Source organism: Melopsittacus undulatus, chromosome 5, assembly GCF_012275295.1.
Source record: "Melopsittacus undulatus isolate bMelUnd1 chromosome 5, bMelUnd1.mat.Z, whole genome shotgun sequence".
Classification (NCBI taxonomy): Eukaryota; Metazoa; Chordata; class Aves; order Psittaciformes; family Psittaculidae; genus Melopsittacus; species Melopsittacus undulatus.
Genome location: NC_047531.1, coordinates 32314577 through 32339815, shown reverse-complemented (window position 1 = coordinate 32339815; position 25239 = coordinate 32314577). Strand labels below are relative to the sequence as shown.

The window sequence follows — 25239 nt, the reverse complement described above, 5'->3', positions numbered from 1 at the left end:
ACATGTCACAGACTTCAGTGATTTCCAGAATAAGTTCTAGCTCTCTAGTAGTATTAGTACTATTTAAAATTAGTAGCTTAGTAGTATATAAAAGGAGGTGATAACTCTTACCTCATGATTCCACCACTTAATAAATCTGTTGGCTATTTCCAGTTTCTTAATTTCCAGTAAAGCACAAGTCTTGCTAAAGAGACACTTTCTTCATCAGATGTATCATCAGTTCCTGGGGGCTTTTATGTTACATCTGATGCTGAACCAAAAGTGCATTTCTGAGCCAGCTTTCCAACCGGAAGACAGTTATTAGGGGACACTGTGACAGTATAATTAAAAATCTGTGGTGGATGAATGGTCTCTTGACCAGTGAACCCTTTCCTTACCAGTTCTGAAGAGGTTGGGCTGGGCTGGGCTAGCTTTAATGATTCTTCTGGGAAAAGATGACTTACCATGTTAATGAAAGAAGAAAATTCAGGCTGTCCATAAGGTTTGGGATGGGGAATGGGTGTGTGGGGTGTATTTTTTCTATCATATCTCTTTTTTTTACCACATTTTCTATAAAAATCATATATTTGGTAGGTGAAAATTGTAAGACATATGTGGCAAGATGTTATTTTGGAGTGAATCTAAAGGATCTCTTAACTCAGGCAAAACATGAATGAAATACTTATCGATTTCTCAAGTCTCACACTTTCAAGACTCACACTTTTCCCTCCTGTCTTACACTTCCCTGCCTTAGCAGCAGCATCTCACACATCAGCAGTGTGCAGCCACAGCCTCTTTATTGCTCATCAACTCCAGCCACCATGCGCAGCCAGGCACATTGCTCTTCCCTGCAAGGGTGACATGCACATTGAAGTCAGTTCGTCAGAATATGGAGGTGACATTGTAGCCCCTGAAAGGCCCCAGTTGTGTGGCCTGATGCTGAAATGGGTGCCTATCCTGTAATTTGGGGCACTGACTTGCTTTCATCTTGGTTTTGATGCCCTCAGTAGCAATCTCACATATCCAGTGAATTTACAGATAACAGTTTAATACTCACACCTTTATCTGGTCACTAATAATAGGACATGAGGAAATGCAATGATGCCGTATCAGGGAAGTTCAGTTTGGATACTAGGAAAAGGTTCTTCACTGGGAAAATGGTCAGAAGTGGTCATAGCACCAAGCCTGTCAGAGTCCAAGGAGTGTCTGGATGATGTTTGTAGTCATGGTTTAGGTTCAGGTAGTTCTGCAAGGAGCAAGGAGTTGGATTTGAAGATCCGTCCCTTCCAACTTGAGATATCCTGTGATTGGCCAAGGGTATTTCATGTTCTAAACAACTTGAATTTCACTGAATAAAGTTAAGTGATAATAAAAGAAGCCTACCAAACAATTTTCTAGAAAGTTTCCTTTTGTTACAGCTCTCTCCCAGAGTGTGTCTGGGTAGGGAGCAGTGCCGTATAGTGAGCTGCAGTACTGCAGCACTACAGGAGTGCAGTCATTCACATTAGCCAGCTTGTACTGGGAGATGCTAAAGTTTACAGTGCTGAACTTTCTAGAAACACATGATCTGAAGTAAATAATACATACTTACTTAGCCACAGCATCATGAAATGATCATAAATGAGTTCATCTTGCTGAGCTAATTCATTTTTCAGCCTGCACTGACGTTCCTTGTGGTAGCTCTGAGATTTACAGCGCAGCATCTTACTTTATGTTCTGAACATTAATCCTTCTGTGTTCAATGGCAGCATTGCATTGATTTATGTGCAGATAATCATGTTGGTTAGAAAGGTTAACAAAGTTAACTGAGAGCAGATTTTGGCCTAGTATTTGCTCTTTTCCCAAACGTTTATCTCGTATCATGATAGAGTATTTTTTTCAGCAGATATTTTGTGATCTAACAGCTTTACTGTTGTTCAACACTGCTGATCTATAATCTGATATACCTCTGATCTATAATACATTCTAATACATTTACATTTCAAAATGAAAAGTAGTACATTTTAAATCTGGGGAAATGCTAATAGTGTAAATTGGCATATAAACGTAATTTTATTTCATCCTGTACCTGCAATACAACTTAAGAAATGCAGGTGTGGTCTTTCTGAGTACTAGAACAAGGTTTTTGTATTTGCTTTACAGTCTATAAATAGGGTTGTACTGTACACCTGAAGACTACCTGTATGTAAGTCATAGGATGGGAGAAAACAGTTATTCTATAGCAAGATATGAATGCTGAACTTTAATACCATGTATTATTTTTTTTGGCATGTCAAATAAGAAACCTTTATTGCTTGAGCTGCCTCAATTTTTCTGGGTACTGAGATCTACATGGGAATAAAACTTTCCAGATTGCTTTTTTTTCTGTTCTCTAAATGGGGTCTGATAAATATTTATAATATCTTCTCACTGCTGAAATGCAGGTTCTAACTGGCCTTATTCAAGATTCAGTTATTCTTGGGATTAACCCTAAAATCCTATTACCAAGCCTAAAGCAGCAGGAAAAAAAAAAGGAAAATAAAAGAGCAAAGCTGGATTTAGCTACAAGACGAAAGCCTGGTGAAATCAGATCTATTTCACTATTGCTCATTTAATACGTGTAGATACAACTGGGTCACTAAGCTGATTTAGCCATGAGGTAGAAGTAGCATAGCAACAAACCTCAGCAGACTGAAAGTCAGCACCGGTAGCATATGACTAGGTCTTCAGCAAGCTGACTATTTTATTCTCAGTTTTCAGTATTCTGAGAGTGATGCTTCTGATTTATTCAGCCATAATGATCTTGGTATTTTAAATGTACAAGTGTTCTCATTATAGCAAATTTAAGTATATGAATTATGGTTTTGTTCGAGTTTATATAATTTTTCTGTAAAGGATAAATGTTTATGAATATTTAAAGATACACATTTTGCCTACAGTTCAAGGCAGGCTCTCATTTAGCATCAGGAAGTTTTGGAAGGGTAGTTTTTTAGTGGTGTTTTTAGGAGTTTTTGGGTTTTAGCTTACAAGCATAATTTCAGGAGATTCTGATTAAACATTTGTGTTCAATCAGTCGATGTTAGCAAAATAAATGGGATATGTGAAGAAGAGGGGGCAGCAGGTAATGATGGTTGGGAAAATCTGAATTTTTAAACAGCTTTGATATTAAACAATATTCAATCAGAATATTATCACTTTTACAGATATTGGAGATACAGAAAGACGTTTAGGTTGGAAGTTGTTTTGCAGCTTTTCCACGATAAGTATTGCAAACACAGTTTGGAAAGCTGTGATGTTTAGTAAGCTCAATTGTGGAAATTGATATGCTTGTTTTGGTAATATGAATCCTTTGTATGGAAAAAATAAAACTTCTTCCTCATGGAGCCAGCACCTTTTATGTTTGACATGTGCAAATTTTTCCATAAAAAGGGAGTCTGGATTTCAATATCCCTGCTTCTTCACTCAGTTGGCGCACAAGAGTATTTTATTGGTTTAGTTGAAATGTGAAATACATAACAGTCACAGAAAGTGCCAACAACCTCTACCAGAAGTATAGAATTTCCCATTTCAAGATAAATTTATAAGACCAGTTCAACTTTGTTGTTTTCATGCCACCTAGTGACTAAAACGTAGAACTGTTTTAAAAAGTTTCATTGATTTATCGGTTTTGATTTGTCTATGTTGTTGCATTCTCTAGTAATGAGATGATTTACAACAGATTTTGTACTTTTCAAAGTAAATTGTGGAGCCAGTGCTGTTTTCCTCAATTTCTTTTCCCGAGGATTTGCATAAACTTATTGCTATTATTTTTGAGAAATTTGGTTTTCCTCAGTAGATCAGTGCTTTGTCGAGATAGACTTTGCTAAATGTTGACTGAAGGCAGCTTTCTTGAGCACGCTACACAAACTATTAAGCAAATATCTCTACATAAGCATATTTTTATATAAATATATATACATGCATATGTATGAAGATACACAGCAGGAAAAAAAAAAGTTGTTGATTGTCAGAAACAGTAACAAGCACTTTCTGATCAAGATAAATTAATCATAAATCAGAGAATGGCTTAGGTTGGAAATGATCGTGAGGTCATCCAGTTCCATCACCCCTGCCATGCACCTCCCACGTTTATTTTATGCTGCTGGTTTCAGCCCCTGCTTGTTTTACCAGCATTATATATATGTGACTTCTAAGACAGTGAAATGAAGGGGATGCTCTGTGTTTCCTTTTAAAAAAGAAGCAGAATCAACTGAAAGGTTGTATTTGTATTTAAATAACTTCCAACACTTGCCAAAAGAATGACTGATGTTGGATTTCAGATTTATATCCCTCTCAGGAGATAGAAATATATTTAGATATATAGAAAGGGGATAGATGGATATACAGAAGAGAATTTGAAATATTCATTGATCTATGCATTGCCTGTGAAACCAGATATTTTTCCCCCGCAGTGCTGTAGTCTTCAAAATGAATTACATTAGCTTTCTGTACATTTTGAAGATGTTTAAGGGGTAAACTCTTTTATGAGAATTCATGCTGTAAGAATTTGTGTCATATTTGACTTGTGGTGTTAATGGCATGTTGCAAAATAATTAATGTCAAATTAAGGTGCAAATTTGAGGACTTGGAGTTGGTTGCAGAAAGAGAAAAAACATCTTCTGATGCTCTAGTAGTAGGGAATTGAGAATAAAGCGTCTGGTCATGCCTTTTCATTAGACTTACTTGTTTTCTTCCCTGTTGCTTCATTTTTCTCACCAATAACATAAGAACAGTTCTGAGCTATTTCATAAGCAGTCTGAGAAAATTGGTCGTGTTTCAAAATGTCTGTGGCACTAAAGTGTGGATGTCCCTGGGAGTTATATGCTGTGTTACTTGCTAAAGCATGTCAGCTGGGGACAGGCCAGCTGGTATCTGCAAAAGGCAGATCTATAAAAAAATTTTCCCATAGACAAGCCAGTTTGTATCTGTTCAGCAGGTAATACATTGACCCAAATGCAGTCCCTTTACATCCCATTTCTAATACTGATCCTTTTTAAATTTTCTAACCTTTTCCATGAGGTTCCCCCCTTCTTGTTTTGTTTTATAATGTACTCTTAATGAAGACACATGTCTGTAGGGCCTGTTATTATTAATTTTTTTTATTTCCCATTATAGCCACAGAGTGCTTAGAGTTGGAACAGATATAGGAAATAAATCAACATCTGTTTCACTCCCCTTGAATGCTCTAATATCCTGGTGTTTCAGTAGGAGTTTTAATAATGTTAATGAAGGATTTCCAGGTTGAGACGCTGGAAAAAAGGAAGCGTTTAGCAATAAAAAAGTAACTATTCTGGAATCAGAAGATTTCAGAATGACAACCCTTCACTTTTTCAACAGTTTTAACTTTTGCGTTATGGATTGCAGAGTTCCATGTGTTTGCAGGGGAGCCCACAGCTCAGTGAAACTACCTAAGGGAAGGGGAAAGTCACTGGCATTTAGATCCTTCACTGCAGTTTTGTACAACTTTCCACTGGTTTTGCAAGCTGATCTTTCTCTGAAGCAGAGGGTAAAGGCAAAGTCCTTGTAAGACTGTCAAATTACTATTTCTCTTTCTGAACTTCTCCAGAATGACAAGATACAAGCAGCATTAAACTCAAACCCCTTTGTTCAGAGTGTCGTGTTGAGTTGAATTGAGTTGTGCCATATGTGGCTAAACCGATGATTTGAGATTGACTAGATGAATTTCTGTAACACTTTCTCTGCCCCAGTAATAGGCTTGGGTATTCCTACCCAAACCTGTGAATAGAAGGTCTTAATTTCCTCAGACCTGGAGATAGTTCTGGGAGATCCCAAAGGCAGAGACTGCAAAAAGATCTAAATAAATCAGGTAGTGAGAAATAATTTAGTGAAAAATAGTTCTAGACCCCATACCTTTCTTTATAATTACAAGTCAAATTTAACTATATTAATACTATGATACCTGAAAAGAAAAGCTAAGGTTATTTTGTTTTCCATGATTTCCAAGTGTTTTATTGCAAGCCCCTCATATGATAGCTTAGATAGATAATAAGCTTTTATCATAGGTAAAGAAGCAGAAACTGTCACTGGTGGTGACATACTGTATCGGGAGGCTTTAGATTTCACCAATTGAATGGTTTGCCTTCAAGTGTCATCTGTTGTTTTGCAAGTCAGTGATTCACAGAGCCCATGGCATGATATGCAAATTTAATTTATGTTCTTTCTACCACAATAGCATTTTTTGTGGTATATATTTATCTTTATGGCAATAATTAGGGGGAAATGCCAGTATGATAAATAACCAACTGACATATTTCATATAGATGCATTGGGAGTATTTTATTTAATAAAGTATGGATTGTAATTACTTTAACATTACACATTTGATAGGATTTGATTTTGTAAGAACATGAACTTCCTTAAGTGGCAACTGGCTTTTGGAGTCTTATATGTTCTTTCTTCAGTTAAATATTATATGATTCAGTATATGGTTAACTGATTTTCCAAGTAATCGTCTGAACTTAAATGAGCATTATTATTGCTCTTAGGAGGCAGGTAATGTGAACATTAAAGACTTATTGCAGGTATTTTGGCCTTTGGTATCTTAATGTGTGAAACATTCTAATGCCACTATCATTATTATATTTCAGATGAATGTAACTAAAAGCTGGCTCAATTTGGCTAATGCAAAGTTGTGAATGGTCCTTGTATTTGTCTCATAGTTACCTGGCTAAAGAACAAAATGCTTATATATTAATAAACTGTGAAAAGATAGTTTTAAGAAAGATCTGAAGGCTTTTGCACTTGGTATTCTTCAGTTATTCCAGTATTTTACTGGAGCTCTCATTTATTAAATGTAGCCGTGAATCTTGTTCCCCTCTCTAGAACATGTTTATCAGTCACATTTCAACCTTCAGACTTGTCTTCACCTCCTAAAAAACAGGGAAATGTTCATTTTGGAGAATTATTGTTCCATCTACTGATTCCTTTATCTAATCAAAATCTCATCTGTTTTGTTGACTGGCATTAACATTAATGCTGACTGATGTATTTGAAAACAGCTGGCTCATGTATTTTCTTAATTAAATCACAGCATTTGCAGACTTTGGTTGATGTAATTCTCTGTTCTACAAATGTGTTATTTCTCTTCTTCATTTTCCATTAGTATTTGTCAATCTACAGACACAGGTGTTTTGATCTTTATCCCTCTTTCAGTTTACATCATGTGTAAGCGTAATACAGTAGTTGTTAATTGCTTAAGCAGTTTGAGCCCGTATTCCTGTCAATTTTTAAAATGTCATTTTTTGTATCCATAATTGCTGATCCACATGTTAGATACCTGACCTTCATAGATATAATTATCATGATACATTTGCAGAACTGCTAGCAAGCAATTCAGAGTTGCAGTTTAATATTAGTGGCATTTCAGGGAGAAATTTTCACTTGTCACTAAATTTCCACTTGAACACCTAAACCATGGTTTGCTATAGCCCAAGACAAGGCATACACTGGCCATAAGATTGAACTTAACTTGCCATAAGATTGAACCTACACTTACTTTTATATTAGATCATTAAATAGTTTGCATATCATGTAATTGGTGCAGCAGAGCAGTGTTTCCACTCTGTACTTTTCTGGTGAAATTGGCTTCTGTAGATCAGAGCTACTTACCAGATAGTGTTTTTCTTCTTTCCAGGTATAAGATCTTTACTTTCATCCCATCTCACAATTAAACTAATTTTTAGATCCAATCTTTTTAAAATTACTTTATATCAGTAGTTTGCAGAAGGCCATAAAATTAGGCCAAGACAAGCTGAAATAATTCCACAGCACAATACTGTTTGCCTTCCCACAGGATTAATGTACCTAGTAATCCTCTGGGATCTGTGAGTTACTTCTGTACAAATCTTCTGTAGGAAGCGCCATTGAGTTTGTCAGCATTTGGCATCAAGGTGAATTGATTACAGTTGTGTGATGATATTATGGTTTTGCTTGAAAACTGAAGCAAACATAAAGATGCTGCTTAAGTACAGCAAATAAAAATCATCACATGATATTGAGGAGAAATGGAAAAAAATGAATGACTGTAATTTGAGTCTGGAGAAAGAACCTGTCTAAAAGATAATGGATTTAAAATCATGCAATGGAAACAATAGAATCATAGAATAGTTTGGGTTGGAAGGGATCGTAAAAGGTCATATAGTCCAACCCCCCTGCAATGAGCAGGGGTATCTTCATCTAAATTGGGTTGCCCAGAACCACATCCAGCCTGGCCTGAAATGTTTACAGGAATGAAGCATCTAATTAGGATTCAGCTGGAGGTTTTACATTTTAATCAAAGCAGAGGGTTAGTCCTATGAAAACATTGCTTTCTGGGAAATATGGCGTAAATTAAAGGAATATTCAAGTTGGAAAGTTGTTTATATGTAATCCAGTTCCATGTGTCCTTTTATTTTAAAGGTGAAGTTTGCATTGTAATACTGGGAGAACTAGAAAATATTTTTCACATTCATTATCTCATCCTGTTTTCATACTTTTGTTACTATAACTAAGTTACAAGATTCTATAATGAGAGTTGTAGTGTTAGAAAAATTAAAGCCCTGATAAATAGAATATTAAAAAAAAGCAACTTTAGTCACATTATTCAGTATGCCTGACTCTTCTGTAGAACACTTATCAAATATAATGTTTAATTTTTAAAAGTTAAAGCACTTGCTCATTCCTTTGTATGATTTTGGAAAGTTGACCCCTTGTGACACATGGGGAACTGCGTATTGATAGAAAGAGGGAAAATTTACATAAAGAAAAGTTTTTTACAGAAAGATTTACATAAAGTCATTTGAGAATTACTTGCTCCCACAACTCCCAATCACTTGGGACCAGAGCTATAAAACTAGGACAGAATAGTAGCTGTCTTTATTAATTAGAAAGATATATGAAGATTCCTATTTTGGTGTTCTCACAGTATATTCTGTCTAGCAAGAATTAATACAATTTTTTATCTAATATGAAAAACAACTGTAGCATAAAAATACACATATCTCAGCAAAAGACAATATTAACACATGTGAATAGGCAAAAAAAAAGCTCCTTAGAAAAATCAATACAGTATGAAGATGACAAGGTTTAGTTGTGAACTACTTAATGTTTAAAACTGAAATAGTGGGTTTTCTTGTTTAGGTTATATATATGTATATACAGGAGTGGGTTGTGGCACGATAATGATATTAGAATATGAGGCAGGCAAATACATGCTTTAAAGTCTCTAGTTCATGGGGCACTTAGACACATCCTTTTTGCAGGAGGAAGATATTACATGTGGACCTCTAAGTATGAATCCAGCAGAGCAAATGCTCTCATAATCTGCCTGAATTTGCTCACTTACAGCCAAAACCCTCACAGTTGCAGTATAGATGAGGCTAAGCCTTCTGCTGAGGGGGATGGAGTTTTCTGTCATTCATCTCTGCCATAAACTGTACAATATTTGCAGTTATGCACTTGCTCCTTCGATAGCAGAAGTCTCATTGATTAAAGTGGATGTTTGATAAAAATTTCTTTGGTTGGTCCCAAGAAGCATACATCTGTATGCATCTGATTACAGAACATGGAAAAGTCTCTGTTCTTCCTAAGCATCCTATTAACTGGAATTGAATTATTATGCATTAATAAAAATGGTTCAATATTATCAATCCCTTCATTCTTTTAAGTTCCATTCATTGTAATTGTCCTATAATTACAATGCAAATTGATATTTGCTGCTGATAGCAGTTCTCTGTACTTTGTGCCTGATACTTAGTGATTTATTTTAGACATGTAAGTAGTCTGAGCAGTTACTGAAATCTGTGACCTTATTTACCTTATCTTCTGTACAGTGCTATTGAACTAATTAGCAGTATTGAGACTTAAGTCAACAAGGCTGATTTCTAAGTCACTTAAGGCATTGCACCGGGTTGACAACCTAAAATTACGTTTACATTTACGTTCACTGAAGACCCATAATAATCTGTTTTCAGATAAAATGCAAATTAGGATGTCTGGATTTTAGTGCCTTTACTGAGATGAAATTTTGCAGTTTTTTTGTCTATTTTATTTGCCAGTGAGGAAAAAAAGCTTATACAAAAAATCTGGATTGATAAAACAATTTAAAAATTTTTCAAGACACTAGTTTTAGTAATATTAGTCAAGAGTATCTTAAATAAAAATCATGGGGTTGGAGTTAAAAGGAGATTTTTATGCAGTGTTAAATACAGATTACGTGCAGTAATACACACTTTCATTCAAAACTACAGTTAGAATTATACATGCTGCAGCATTAAGTCTCATCTCTGATTTTAGATAGATACGGAGGTAGCTATAAAGTGAGATGGATTTCTGCATCATAGAATCATAGAAGCATAGAATAGTTAGGGTTGGAAAGGACCTGAAAATCACCTAGTTCCAACTCCCTGCCATGGACACAAGACCATGTCGCCCAAGGCTCTGTCCAACCTGGTCTTGAACACTGCTAGGGATGGAGCATTCACAACTCCCCTGGGCAACCCTTTCCAGTGCCTCACCATCATATTCCTGCAGCCTGTTTATGTTGGGCTTCTCTGCTTGCTTCTTTGAGCTGCCTTGGTTCTGAAGGCTTGTTGGGGGGTTGTTGTTTTTCTAATAAGATGTGTACTGCAATTTCTTCTGTATCACAGAAACCACACAAACGTCTCCAAGAGAAAGATAACTCGTGCAAAGCATTACTCACATGTATATCCCTTCTCTACCAGGATATATATGTATATTTTTTTTGTACTCATACATGGATGAATGTATATTTATACATAGACAAATTTTAAAGTGATCATAATTTGATTTATATTTGTGCAGACATTTTGCATGTTAAAAAATTAGATATATGGTTTTAAACAGTATCAGAATCTCATATAAATGAGTGCTTCTCGCAATAGTCCTTACACATGTGGATAAACAAGCACAAATATATGTGTTCTCAATACACAAGTTGTGTTATCATTAATAATATCCCCTTATTTACAGCTATACTCTCATGTGCTTCCTTTGTCTATATCTGTAAGATATGTCATAGAAGCATAGAATGGTGGAAATGAAAATCTATATGACATCTTTATCTGATGGGTCAAGAAAAGATTATCCTTTACTACTCCAGTATGTAGAAAACATATTTAACTGTCTTTAATACTGTTTTCTTTATTTTGCAGTTTAACAATAATGCTCAGAATGTCAGTTGTTTTAATCATCTTGTCCAAGCTAATGTGAGGAACAAGAAGAAGCTGAAAGAAGCTGTCTATAAAATCTCTGCTAAAGGAATCACTGACTACAAAAAAGGCTTTAGCTATGCATTTGAACAGCTGCTAAATGTAAGTATGAAAGTTGTCTCTTTCTGCTGTAAAGTGAAGGAGAATCTGAATGTTCAGATGGCCGCCGCACTCTCCTCCATTGTTTAACTAAGTGGAAGCGCAAACTTTTAATTTGCAAGTAAATTTATTTCAAGAATATGTTTTTTTTTTTTTTCTTTGCAGATCCCTCAGCAGGTTGCTAAGATTTGGGAATAAATTTGGTTTTCAGTGTGCATCACTATTTATTTCATTCAGCTAGTTTTTCATTTACCATGTGATTCTCAGTTGGCACATAGCTGTGATAGTGGTTGATTTGCAGGTAGTATTTAAAGGGAAGGCTCCATGTTGCAGTGTTATTATTTCAATTTTACTATAGTATCTTCCAGCAACGCTTAGTTAACCTATGGTTTTATGCTTATTACAAGTCATAAATAGTTGACCATGGCTTGAGCAGGACAGAGGGGAGCAAATTACTTACTTAATAGAGGAATATTAGCCCCCTTAGAGTATTCTAATAAATTTCTCTTTCATGTATAAAAAAAAAATAATTTCCTTGAAAATTAAATGCATTATTTCCATGTTTTAATTACATTGTACTTTCTAATTTGCACCTAAGCACTAGCTTTCTGAGCAGCAGAAATGTTTCCAATTTACTACAAATGTTGGGATTTTATTAGTATTTTTTAATACTTTATGTAGTTGCTTTAAATATTTTTTCCTACTCTTCACCTTCATAAGGACTGCCTAGTGGATCTTGGCTTTAGTGTCAACAAAGCTATACCAATTTACAGTACTTAAAGATCTAGTTTAAAAATATATGAATTATGTTATTTTTATTTTACAGTTTCTTAAGTATCAGTGGTGTCTCTCGGTGTACAAGTGTTTCTTTTCCCTGATGTGTCAGATTCTGGACTTCAGAGCACTTCCCTGCTATCGTGTCTTAGGCCTCTATGTATATATACATCTTAGGGCTAGAGCTGTTTTTAAAAAAATCCTAACCTAGTAAGAAAATAAAATACAATGTTTTCAAGGGTATTTTCTCAGTAGATTCCTATGGGCATTGTAGTAGAGGCGTTTGGTGGGGAAATCATTGGCTGCCCTCTGCTGATGGTTATATAAAACTGCAAACAGAATGTTAAAGGCTGATGGACTTTTTCTGACTAGGTTTAAGGGCATTTCCCCCTTTTTTTACATCTTTTGCCATATTCTTCAGGGAAAGCCAGGAAGACACGAGACATTTTGCCGAGTGTGTTCCTTATAACATTTATAGTTTATTAACTTTGTGTATTACATTTGGTGCAGCACTATACATGTACTTCGTGTACAGGCAGTATTAAAAAGGCATGAACACAGGGGAAGCCTCAAAGTAGACTTGTTTCTAGGACTAAAAATATTGCTGATAAAAGTAATTGGAGATCAGTCTCATACTGGGACTGTCTTTCTTGACTGGAAGCAGAGTCACAATTAGCCTTGCCTTATTTGAGCCTGTACATTGTGGCTGGACATTGTGGGTATGTATATCAAGGGGAATTAAGTGATTGCACTAAGTTAGTTATAGTAATATTATCATCTTCTCCAAATACTGGTAAATCCATTTGGCAGGGAGAGTAAAGGCTGATGATGGAGTTAGTGCTAGATTCTGGTGACAAGACAATACAACACAACAAGATGATATAATACAGGCTTAAACAAATAATAAACAAGTATGCTTTGGGATAGTTTCCAGTTTTATATTTTTGAATTCAAATTGTCCAATTGCTTTAAGGTCCATGGAAATGGAGTATTTTTTAACAGCTTAAATTTTGATGATAATTTTCTGGATATTGTTTCTGGATGACAGTTATTTCAAACAATTTTCCCAAATAACAAAGTAATATTTCACTTGTGCCATGGGAAAAATACTGTCTGTTTCATTGCTAGATGGAAATAGACACTTCAGTTTTTTTCAATATACTAATTCAAGCAGTTATCAGTATTCTAGATTCCATCATTTTTATTCACTATTTTCCCATTATTGTTATATAGACTTGCTGTTTCTTTGAAAATAATAATACTTCAGCAATTCAAGACTTTTGTCCTCTATACCATAATAACTGTGATTTGTCAAAAAATTATCTTGAAACCATCTCTGCTTGTGTAGTTGATTTTTGATTTTGTTTACCCTTCCTTCCTCAGAGCATGAGGCTCATCATGAGAAAAATACATTCCTAAAGTCTCATGCCATGAAGTATAATCCTGACAAGCCATTGAATGAGTTAATTTTGAGGATGTGAAACTTGTCTAAACCAAAAGCAGTTTTAATCACAGTACAAAATGTATATTGTCTTGTTTGCTTGGGGAATAAAAAAAAATAGGCCTTTATCAAGTGCAAGAGAGAGCTAAAAAGGAATACACATACTTAGTTCCAACTTGTGTTTTTCTGTGGTTTCTGCTAAAAAGCCATTTTTTTTCCCCAGGGAAGTTGCTTTATGAGCAACACATTGCTCTTCAGCTGTGGTCTGTTATGGGAAGCAAAGCCATCCGTTGGACTGCTGAGGCAAACTATTCAGAAAAATAATGAGATTATTCCATCAACTTTGCAAAATCACTTATAATCACTCCCTGAACCAGTACCTCTCCATCTTTGTATAACTGGCAGGGAGCATGCAGGAAAGATGTGCTGTAAAGGCAATTCTTCATTCCTTTTGATCCATTGTAAGAGACTGATACATTAAGTTCATTCATGGGGATGCAAAGATTTAATGATGGGAAAATATATTATTTGAGCGTATTCAGATTTCCAATATTGTTTGGAGGCTAAACTTCTGGATTTACCATTACATGACTTTAGTGTCTAAGCTTGACTTTAGTGTAGTATATGTAAATGCCCTTCTGTAAGTACTAGCAGATGAGAAAACTGCCTTTTTCTGATACTGCATAAGCATATGCTAAGTAAGCCACTAGAAAAAACCTGATTTAGATCTTTGAGAAAAATACTAGCTGAAGTTCACACTGCCCATTATTTCAATTTCAAAACCAGTAGGAAAGTTTTATAAAATGAACAGTCTTTGGTCCCCTTCGTTGTCATCTCTCTAGTTTTCCCCGACTTTATTTTGACCTGTATATTAAATTACTGTAAATGTAGGTGAGATTATGAAGTATCTAGACCTACTTTTATTATTTTTTTAATATTGAAAAGACTGCAGGCCAAAGCAGCATTTTGTAGGTTATATTTTTACAAGGAAATAATGGTCAAAAATTACTTAATTACAAACGAAACACAGTGTGCTGATGAGATTGGAGAGAATGTATTAATTTCAAGTATCTTTCTATGTGCTGTTACATGTAAGAAAGTCTTTGGACTTGTTCTTTCCAAATTATTAAACAAGTAGTTATTTACTGAATATTGAACTACTAATACAAATCACACTGTGAGGAATAATTATTCATATATCGATATAGTGATGGCAAATACATTTTTTTTTGCAGTTCAGTTTTCTGGAATCATTGTAGAACCATGGAGATACAGTATTTAGGAATATTGGCTAATGTCTGAAGTCAGGCTTGGTGTTTTGGTTTCTTAATTACAGAAGAACAAGGAATCAGATCAGAGAGTAGGATGAAAAGTGGCTAATGGGAGTGGGATAGTCTCACCTGACTAGCCAGGTGAAAGTTAGTCACTATCTAGGCACAAAAACTAAAGCGGGGAGAACTGGGCACTTTGTAAGGATGACTCTCCTATTTATTTTCCTGAGTCTGTAGTAAATTTATATAGCCAAATTCAGGCTTGTGGAAAGGGAATTAGAATATATTTTCCTGAAACTCTAAAGATTTTATTCTGTCACATCTAATTACTCAGAAGTACTAAGATCTGGTTGACTAGGGCCATTTGTATGCAACACAGAGGACAAGTAATCTTTGCTGCAAAATTAATGAACAATTTGCTTAGACTAGATTCTTAATTTTTAAGGAATAGGGGAAGAAGACGAATGCCAAAAGAGAAGCCTTTGGCACCCTTCATAAGGAGACAAACTTCATATTCGTCTTCATAATGTTTCGGCTGTGGAACAATCTTTTTATTCCTTTGCACAACACACTGCAGTTTTCTCAGTGTCTTTGCTTGTTATTTTGCCTGCTGACTTAGGAATCAGAGGGTCTTCTTCTCAACTCTCTATTCCAGGATCGTTCTCCAGAAACAATGGAAAATGCTTAGTTTTTCACCTCAGAGTTGCAATCTCATTAGAAAAGCAATGGTGCAGAGATCTTAATAATTTTGGCAGCCATATGTTGGGTGCAACATATTTTGTAAATCTGATTCTAAGATAGTTTCCTAAATGTTATTCATTTTAATATATTAATATACATAGATCAGAGTTCACCACATTGTTTATATATATATATGTATAAAAGATATATATATATGAGATATATAAACAAAATCAGGAAAGAAGTAAATAAGTGGAAGATGGAGCTTATTTTAAGGAAATGTGACAAAAATAGCAAATGCAAAAAAAAAAAATTCTAATTTTATTGGGTAGAGTTTTTAGATGTACCTATAGAATTCCTAAATAATCAGACATTTTAATCACATGATCAATGAGGTTGATAGATTGTGTCCAACAGCCAAAAAGCCCATATTCAGTAATTCATGAGAAGGTCATGGTTCCATAATTTCCACAAGGACAGTAAGAAAAAGAAAAAAAGTAAGGATGAGAAAAGAGTAAAAACATTTAGATACCCTCACTGTACAAGTCTGTAAAGGAATGCTGTGGGGTTGATGCGACTAGTATGAGCTAAAGAGCTTTCCTTGTGTTGGTGGAAATGAGAGGAACCTCCAGACTCACATTTTTCTGAGAGGGCCAGGTCTGAAATGAATCATATTTAAGTCTTATTAAACAGAAAAATGGTTTTGTTTGGGGTTTATTTTATTTTTCATTCAGAAGGAGTTATTGAGTGAAATCCTAAGACTTTGGGAGTTTTGCCATTACCATGTTAAAGTAGTAGGCATGTTGATCTGAAAGCCATCAAACAGAACATGTTACCTTATAGCCTGAAATAACCCCCCCTTCTGTTTCTGTCTCCTACAGCACAGTGTCTCTAGGGCTAACTGCAATAAGATTATTATGTTGTTTACGGATGGTGGTGAAGAAAGAGCACAGGAGATTTTCCATAAATACAATGAAGACAAAAAAGTAAGTGCTCTATGAAAGATTTTACTATATAAAATACAACAGCACAAATAGGAACATTTAAATATGGATGTGAAAGCATTTTTTGGTATATGTATAAAGTACTTTTTAAAATGCACTTGTATTGAACCTTAGGGCACTTAAAGCTTTCTCTGTCTGTAACATCTCTTCGAAGAAACCATAAGAGACATTTAATATTTTACCCCTTGTGACTCATTGGTATCAGGCAGAATAGAAGCATACCATAAGCCATGAAGTATTAAACTTTTTATTGGCAGGTTTTTGCATTAGTGTAATCAAGAGGGAGCACAGGTAGTTAAATGATACGAGATATAGCTTTATCTCCTTACTGTGAATGTTTTCTATATGATTTTGTTGCTCATCAAGCAATGACAAAAACAGATCTCAAGGTTAGAATCTAAATCTGAACAGATATGGGCTGAAACAAACCCATGTTTTTCTCAGTGAGGCTAATTATATCTTTGGATGTCTTAGGTAGGAGTAGGATGGCTTTCGACTGATGAAATTTGACCTGTGGTTCAACCAGAATTATGGGTTTAACACAAGAATCACTGGATGGCTTGTGTTGTTCAGATTAGATTGGATTATTAGCTGTGCTGGTTTGGGATTTAAGTTTTGAATCTAATCAAACTTCTGGTCTGGCTTTGATGTAAAAATTCATGTGTGTGTGTGTCGTGGTTTGAGCAGTAGCAGTCATTTTTCTCCTTGGTAGCTGGTGCAGTGCTGTGTTTTGACTTTCAGGCTGAGAATGGTTGCTGATAGCAAGCATGTTTTGAGTTACTGCTCAAATGTTTGGTTTTGTCCAAGCTCATGCTCTGCCAGGGAGGAGGGGAGGCCGGGAGGAAGGAGAGACAGGACACCTGACCCAGGCTAGCCAAAGAGGTATACCATACCATAGCACGTCATGCCCAGGATGTAACCAGGAGAGAGCTGGAAGGGCTGGAGCGCTGGGGGGATGGAGGAGGTATCGGTCTGTGCTCAGTCAGGCAGGGTGGGGTGAGTAATGGGTCGGTGGCTGGTGAGGTGTTGTATTCTCTTCACTTGTTATTGGCTGTATCATTATTATTTGTAGTAGTAATGGCAGTAGTGATTTGTGTTGTGGCTTAGCTATTAAACCGTTCTTATCTCAATCTGTAGGGGCTACATTGTTTGGATTCTCCTTCTTAACCCTCCGGGAGTCGGGGGAGCAAAGCCGGGGGGGAGTTAGTGAACGAGCTGTGTGTGGACTTGGTTTAAACCACGACAGTGTGTGTGAAGGACAACGGCTTTGTGAATTGTCTCCTGCTGAATTTCAGTAGAAATCATTATATTTAGAAGATTAATCACTTTAGAAGTATGAGCTGGATTCACAGTACAACCAAGAATTTACTTTTCTAGCATTTGGGGTTGTGCCTGTACCTGTCTTTTTTCTGGGGTTTTTGTTTGTTTGTTTCAATTTGTTCTCAAAAAAAGCAGCTATAAGTAAGATTACAATTCATCAAGACACTTTACCAGTTGCCATGGATGCTTACGTATAAAGCAGTGGAAGTCCCTTCAAAAAGAGAACTAGAAACATGGCACAGAATTTGCATCTCAACCAATAATTCACTCAGTGACCTTCAGTAATCAATTTGTTTCTGCTTTATAATCGTGTTTCATATAAATGATATGGTGGGGTTTAAGTAATCTTTGTATCTAAGATGAAAGTACTTTTTAAACTGACAAGTAGAAGGAAGGACTGAAATCACAGCAATTTGTCACACATGCCTGTATTCTGAAAACATGCAGAGCTTCCTCTTCAAATTCGGTCTTGGTGTCTTTTATTGTGTTACAACAAAAGCTGTCAGCTAAAGGCAAACATGCATAAGGAATGTATGATTGATTTCTTATTATTTTCCATTTAATTTGTTGTGTTAGGAAGAAAGTATAGGAAGGTGTCCAGTTCAAACAGTTTTACAGTGCTGAGATTCATGGTCTTACTCACATAATGTGTGACTATTGAGTATAGTCTGTGGGGTATAATGGATGAAACGTAGGATTTACTGATTAAAATTGTTGTTCTACTGCATCCTTTAAAACTTTAAATTTGTAGTGCCAAGGGATGGACTGGTTTTATATACTGTTATATATATTACAGTACACACTCATTTTCTTGTTCCCTCTATTGAATGAGGCTTTGGGGGTTTTTATTGTCTACAATAGATTTATAATGTTGATAATAGTCACCATAAGGATTTCTGAATATTGAAGTAAGTACTTAATTGCAGTTCAGATACAATGCAAGACAGATTTCTTACACTTGATTAAGTTCTATATACCTACAAGTTCAAGTTTTTAGTAAGCACTTACATTTTGTTACTTACCTAATACAGCAGTAGGTTGCTAGATACTATCCTTTACTGTTTTTCTCCAAGGTGACATTGGAGATACAAGAAATACAGGGGTTTTGCAGGTATAATTTGAAGAACCATTTGCTTTCTCCTTGGAGTTTTCAATCAGTAACAGTTCTTGTGGTGCTGAAGGGAACTTGATGGTTGAAAAATTTCTAATGAGATTGAACCAGTAAATTAATTTTTAACATTTATAATGAAACCTCCTGATATTCTTTAATTGGATTTTAATATTTTTAAAAAAACAGACTACAAAATATGCTTGTGACCATGCTCTTTTTAGTAAAACTGCATCAGATTCCAGAATGAAGATATGTGATCTCTCTTGTTGTTCCCTCTCTGTGTAATGTTCCAGTGGAGCATCATAACATAACTGACAGACACATTCCATATACTTTCAATTTTTTTTAAGGTCATCGTCACAAGCATGGTGTTACCTTCTTTGAGATTGCATAGTAGGCTGCTTTCATCTCGTAACTGATTTAAAGCTATGTGGATTTAGATTCTGTTGTCTTTATTGCAGTTAATTTATATTTTGTTTCACAAGTAGTCCATTTAATGCAAGACCACATTTATAAATATAATTTGTATAGACACTATTTTATATCAGCAAGGTGTTAAAAATTTGCCCGTGTATTACCGTAGTAGCACTTCACAGTATAAATATGGATCAGCTGATGTATTTTCTTGCCTGCTCTGCATTTATCTTTCTGCTTTGCATCCAGTATATAAAGATGGATATTTATTGTTATATACCACAGTTAGTTACTTCCCATCTTAGATACGCAGTGTCATAAACTTACTTTCTTCTTCTCATACAAACACAAGACCATTCATTCAAATCTAGTAATTCTTGTTTTCATCTTCCTGATGTAAAATTTCTTCAGCTCTCAAGTATTTTAATCTTCTGTCAGTTACTTTGTAGTTCCTTGATACCAAAGAAGCTTCAATGAGTTTTGGCTCATCAGATGACAAGGATACTTGTTTGCAGTGCCCTTAGTGCAACCTTCAAGTTAAGAACTGAAAGAAAACAATAAACAATTGGAAACTATTAAAAGAGAAGCCTAGAATTGAGGTGCTGGGAAATTCTCCCATTAAATTAGGGAGTTTAATCTGCTTGAAATAGCACAGAAATATATTTAAAATAATGTTCTGTCTTTACAAATCATTTACACTATGAGAGTTATTGCAAAACTTACATTTTGAGGAGGAACATTCCTAGTCTTCATCTGTTTGAAGTGGAAAATCACAGTTATTTTTCACCTTTGCATGTCTTTTTTGCTTTATAAAGCCAGATTTTATTGTCACAAATTGCAGCTGCATGCTGTGCCTGATATTTAACAACTGGCATGTTTACCTTTGCAGCGACATTTGGGGTGCTCACATTAAATGTGTGAAATACCACACATTCAGGAATAGGGGTGGTAAACTTTCATTTTATTTGCACTCATATTGCAGATTTCCCCGTGGAAGACAGCAATATTAATTTAATTGGAATGGAGGCCCAGAAAGAGTTCTCAATCCTGAGAATTTTGAATTCAGGTTGAAAATAAAAAACTAACTACAGCTCACTGGAGCAAATTGTGAACCCTGTGTTTTAAAGGGTTGCTCAGCTTAGGGGAGTAGGAAGAGACCTTAAACATATCTCATGCACTTTCAGTTTGAAGTTTCCTAGCACAGTAGAGGTATGTGAGGGTCAGACCAGCAGGATTAATCCAACCCTGCATATAAGAGGAGAACCATAAGTTGGGTCTCTCTCATTCTCACATGATTAATGCAACATCCTTTTGTGTAGATTTTTCTGACTGTATCATTTGAGAGGAAATGGTATGCAGTGAAGTTTTCCAACAACTCATTTCCATTTAAAATATCTGTATGTGGTGGGTACAGAGCTGCTACAGTGATAGAGGTCCTATGGGAGGAGGCTCCAGGTTCCTGTAACTCCACTGGGAAAATTATGATTGGCAGTGACTTCTTCCTAATGGCACACATTCAGCATGTGAATAGAATCATAAAATGAAATATTTATGAGAAAGCACTTGCAAAACTTTCTTCTAAAACACGAATGCCACCTACTGTGATTGCCAAAGGAGGGAACCAGTTTTTTTGTTTGTTTGAATCCATTATTGCATAACTGCAAGCCAACAAAGTGAAAAAAACCTGTGTTAATCCAGGCAATGATGAATGAATCATTTCAGACAAGGCTGAAAGTGCTAGTCCTGACTACAAATGACTCCTGTAAAAGCCCATAATATTTCCACTTGGGGTAACTATGGGATTCTCACCAGCTGTCAGACTAAATTAATGTAACTTTCTAGGGTTGCTTATAGAGCAAAAAATAGAAACAGCATCTTTCTCAACACTAGTATCAGCTTCAGACAGAGCTTAACATTCATCAAAGTGAACCCTAACAGTTCTTGCATTTCTGAGTTTGTGATAGGCTTGTGACACAGGATACAACATAATTAAATTAAGGGTTGAACCCAGCAAAATTCTGGTTTATATCTGACTGACATGTGGCATAGTTTGATAGATAAAATTTAAGCTTTTTTTTTTTAAGCCTTCTGGATTATAGATTGTTCTCTGGCCTTCTCTACACTGCATCAGCCTTCTGTGATCTTTAGACAACCAAATACTAAGATATTTCTCATTCCCCTGATGGTCCCTTGTGCTGTGAATTTTCTTGGAGTGGTGGTACAGGAAATCCCATGGAGAAGAATTCCTCAGCTAGCTGGTTAAACTGGCTCCATGGCTCCTTCTCTAATCAAATCTGTCTTAAGACTGTGTCATCTTCCAGCTGTTAGTTTCAATTTGTTGTATATATCGTGACATGCACAACTGGTGAAGCTAAAATATTCTGAGTGAAACCTGGATCAGTATTTATAAATTCCAGAATCCATTCCCTGGTTTGGTCTTTATTTCAAAGTAAAACTGGAAATTGTGTTATTAGAATGCTCACTGAAGAAATATCTTATTCTTAAGGCAAATTATCTATTTTTTCACCTCTTCCTTAGCTCTACTTGTTAATGAAGAACTTGCAATATATCCACTGTCCCAGCTTCTGTGTTCCTAACAGATTAATGCTGCTACATTAATGAATTGAAATATTCTATATCAGCAGTCTTCCTCTGTGACACTCTACCCAAATGCTTCGAACAGCCAAGTCGCATGATACTGTTATTTAACATCACAACTATGTAAATCTAAGCAATGATTTTTTTTTTCAGTATTATATTAGGCATGTATTTTTCCCCATAAACCTAAATTTGGAACCACAGTTATCTTACAGTGGGTGAAGTCCTATTGCCCCACTAGGAACTGGAGTACAGTGGTTTTTTAGGCTACTCTTTCAAAAATGTGTATATACTGTCCTTTCAGCAATCACCTCCTAAGGTGATGTGCCACTACCATGCGTCCCTGCCCTGACAATGCTGCTGGATTACAGCAGTCTTTTTCACAATGTCTTTCACTGACCCCTTTACCTTTAGACTTGATAACATCAGTTCTAAGATTTTTCTTAAAAGCTTCAATAAAGAAGTCATACACTATATATTTCTTCTCATTTTTCACCAACTTTTCAATTCAGCTGTCACATCCCCTGTGCTGATCTACATATGCACACAAGTGTATTGGGCAAGATTGCTGCAGACTTAGGAGTTGTATCAAGAAGTGCAGTGTGACAGAAGGCTTATTTTAGGAAGAATATTTGAGTGCAGAAAAGATTTCTCATGCATGGGTCCATACACACATGTGTTGATACTGAGTTTCTCTTTAGGCTCTTGTTTCATTATGAGTCATGAGTCTTATCTGTTACCGCATGACATTTTTATCTGCTGTGCAAGATAAAAATCCATGTGATGGTGTTGAGATCTGCAGAAGGCTAATGAAGGTTTTAATATAGATTTGTTGAACAGTAACCTTATCGGTCATATTAGAATCATGCGTATCTGTTACATAAACCCAAGTGGCAGCTTGTTTCCTTTAAATTTGGCATGGAGGAAGCTATTTGATACTTCTATTTTTATGATTTTTAGTTCCAAACCACTACATTAATAGTGATTGATTCAGGGTATCACATAGAGGTTGCTGCTGCAGATGGCATGAAATGATTAATCAAGGCAGCAAGGGTAGGGTATCACTTAATATAAAAAGCTCATTATGTTTGTTTTGGGATGAAAGCAAGAGAGTCAGACTGCATTTTACTTATTTGTTTAAACAAAATGCTACATATGGCAGAATTAGTTGAAGTTTGACATCAGAAGGCTCATCCTGTCTCAGTGTCCCCATGCATTTAATCATACATTCATCCTCATGAATTTGGGATTGCAGTGAAATGCTGTGTGAGTTGATTGTATTCTTCTGTAATTCAAGAATTGGAGGACTGTGACTTTCTGCAATGAACAATTTAATACCTAGGCCATGCCTGATCAAGTTTATGCAAAGTCTTCTTTAAAGTGTCCAATTCCACAGCTTCCTTAGGTGTTGAAACATTTTTCTGTTTCAACACCTACCTGTTGAAAAGCTCCCTTAAATTTCCTCAAGACAAAGTATGCTTAGAGGGATTTTTTTTCTTTTAATTTTACATTCATAACAGAGTGCAGTTACTTCTCATAATTTCCTTCTACATTTTAAGAAACCCTTTTTATGTTGTCACCTTCATCCAACTTTTCAACTTCTAACAAATTTCTTTCAAATTCTCCTGTTATATCTTAAATTCTTTTCATTCTTTATTATTACCCCTATTGTGTATAATGTCTTCTCTACCTTTCTTAAAACATGCTCTTGAACACTTCAAGAAACTTAAGTGTTACCAAGAGAAAATAGTATTTTTTATGTTTTGTTTGTTTTTTTTTTTTTCCCCAGAACACTTAGGTGAATATATCAGAATATGATTTCTTTTTTGAACTGCTTTATATTACTGCATTATATTATTCAACGATATTAGGGTTTTTATTTGCTCTGAATCTTTCATTCCTGTAACTGCTTCTTTTTAGGTAATCTTCAATTTCTGTTTCTGTTTTTTATTTTCTACGTGTTTTTAACCTTACATTGCATTAGGAAGATTCTTCTTGTATGTTTAATGTATTCCTCTTCATGAATTGCCATATATCTCTTATTCCTTTATTCTTTAGATTATCTTCCCACAGTACTCAGTTAGCTAGTTGTCTGAGTTTGTTGAAGTCTGTCTCTTTATCCTCTGTCTCTTTATCCTTGTTTTACTGCTGTCGTACCTTCCTTTCCTCAAAATAAAAGTAATTTCTTGATCTTTCACTCAAAAGATCGTCTTTCTTCAAGAATTTTCAGCTCATTTCTCCTTAGAATTCAGAAAGAAATCTAACTGGTCTTGGCATCTTCTAGAATAAGATGTTTTTCTAACCTGCTACAAGATATTCAGGAATTGTGTCTCCCATCATATTGTTTTATATGTATGAGCCTATATAATTAAAGTTTAAAATAATTTTTCTATGCTTCCTGTGTTTTGTGAAGCAAGTGCCATAAGTAAATAAGAACTGACTGTACCGGTGCATCTATAGACAGAGAAGATAAAAGTTGTTCTGCTATAAGTGCTGCCTAAGGGAAACTCATAAATATCATTCATTTAAAAACACAAAAATGAAGAAAATTTAAAGGTTAATAATTGTTTTCTGCAGATAGTGAAGCAAAACTGGTCACAAGAAAAAAAAAACCCAGTATGATTATGAAGATTAAAGATATCTTTCTATAAAATGACCCATTATATAGTTATGATTCTTACACTTGTGTATTCACTGAGTCCGGAGTTTTCCAAAGATTAATTTTACAATATTTGTATACAAGCATAACTTTCTGGGAAGAAACTGCAGAATTTTTCCACCTAATAGAATAAGTAATGTAACTAGGCCTGCATAACTGAATGGATTTTAGAAAAAGAATTAAGTATTATTAAGTGACTAAAATGTGACAGTTGCTAAATGCTGCTTATTTGGGAATTCTGTGCTTTACAACCATGTTATTAGTTACGTGCAAAAGAACACATTTAATCTGTGCTGACCAAAAGAACCTGGAGTGCAAGCTGCAGATGTACTTTTTTAATAATTCCAAGTTCATTTAAATGGATTTTTTAACAAGAAATAATCTGGTTATTTACAGATATTTTTATGAAGCCACCTATTTGCAGGCCATGAATTGCATAATACAGAGTGGCCACGTGGTATTCTCAAGCCTACCTGTAGCCAGGAAAAACAACAATAACCTCAATGTGTTCTGTTGCAAACTTAGTCTGTAGATGCTATTTTGTTTGAAAACAAAACCAGAGAGAAAACCCAAACCCTCTAAAGCAATACTTTGTCTATAATAAATTTCTCTGTAAGAAGTAGATTTCTAAATAAGGCTGAA

General features: G+C 35.3%; 1 protein-coding gene across 2 annotated transcripts in view; it reads left to right on the top strand.

Annotated features, from left to right (window-relative positions):
• Nucleotides 1-25239, top strand: part of CACNA2D1 (calcium voltage-gated channel auxiliary subunit alpha2delta 1) — a 398283-nt gene that overhangs the window by 304924 nt on the left and 68120 nt on the right. For both annotated transcript variants that reach the window (XM_013128868.3, XM_031048307.2), the window contains exons 11-12: nucleotides 11169-11327; nucleotides 16373-16477. In XM_013128868.3, the coding sequence (XP_012984322.1) occupies nucleotides 11169-11327; nucleotides 16373-16477 (264 nt within the window). The remainder of the gene's footprint in view (nucleotides 1-11168; nucleotides 11328-16372; nucleotides 16478-25239) is intronic.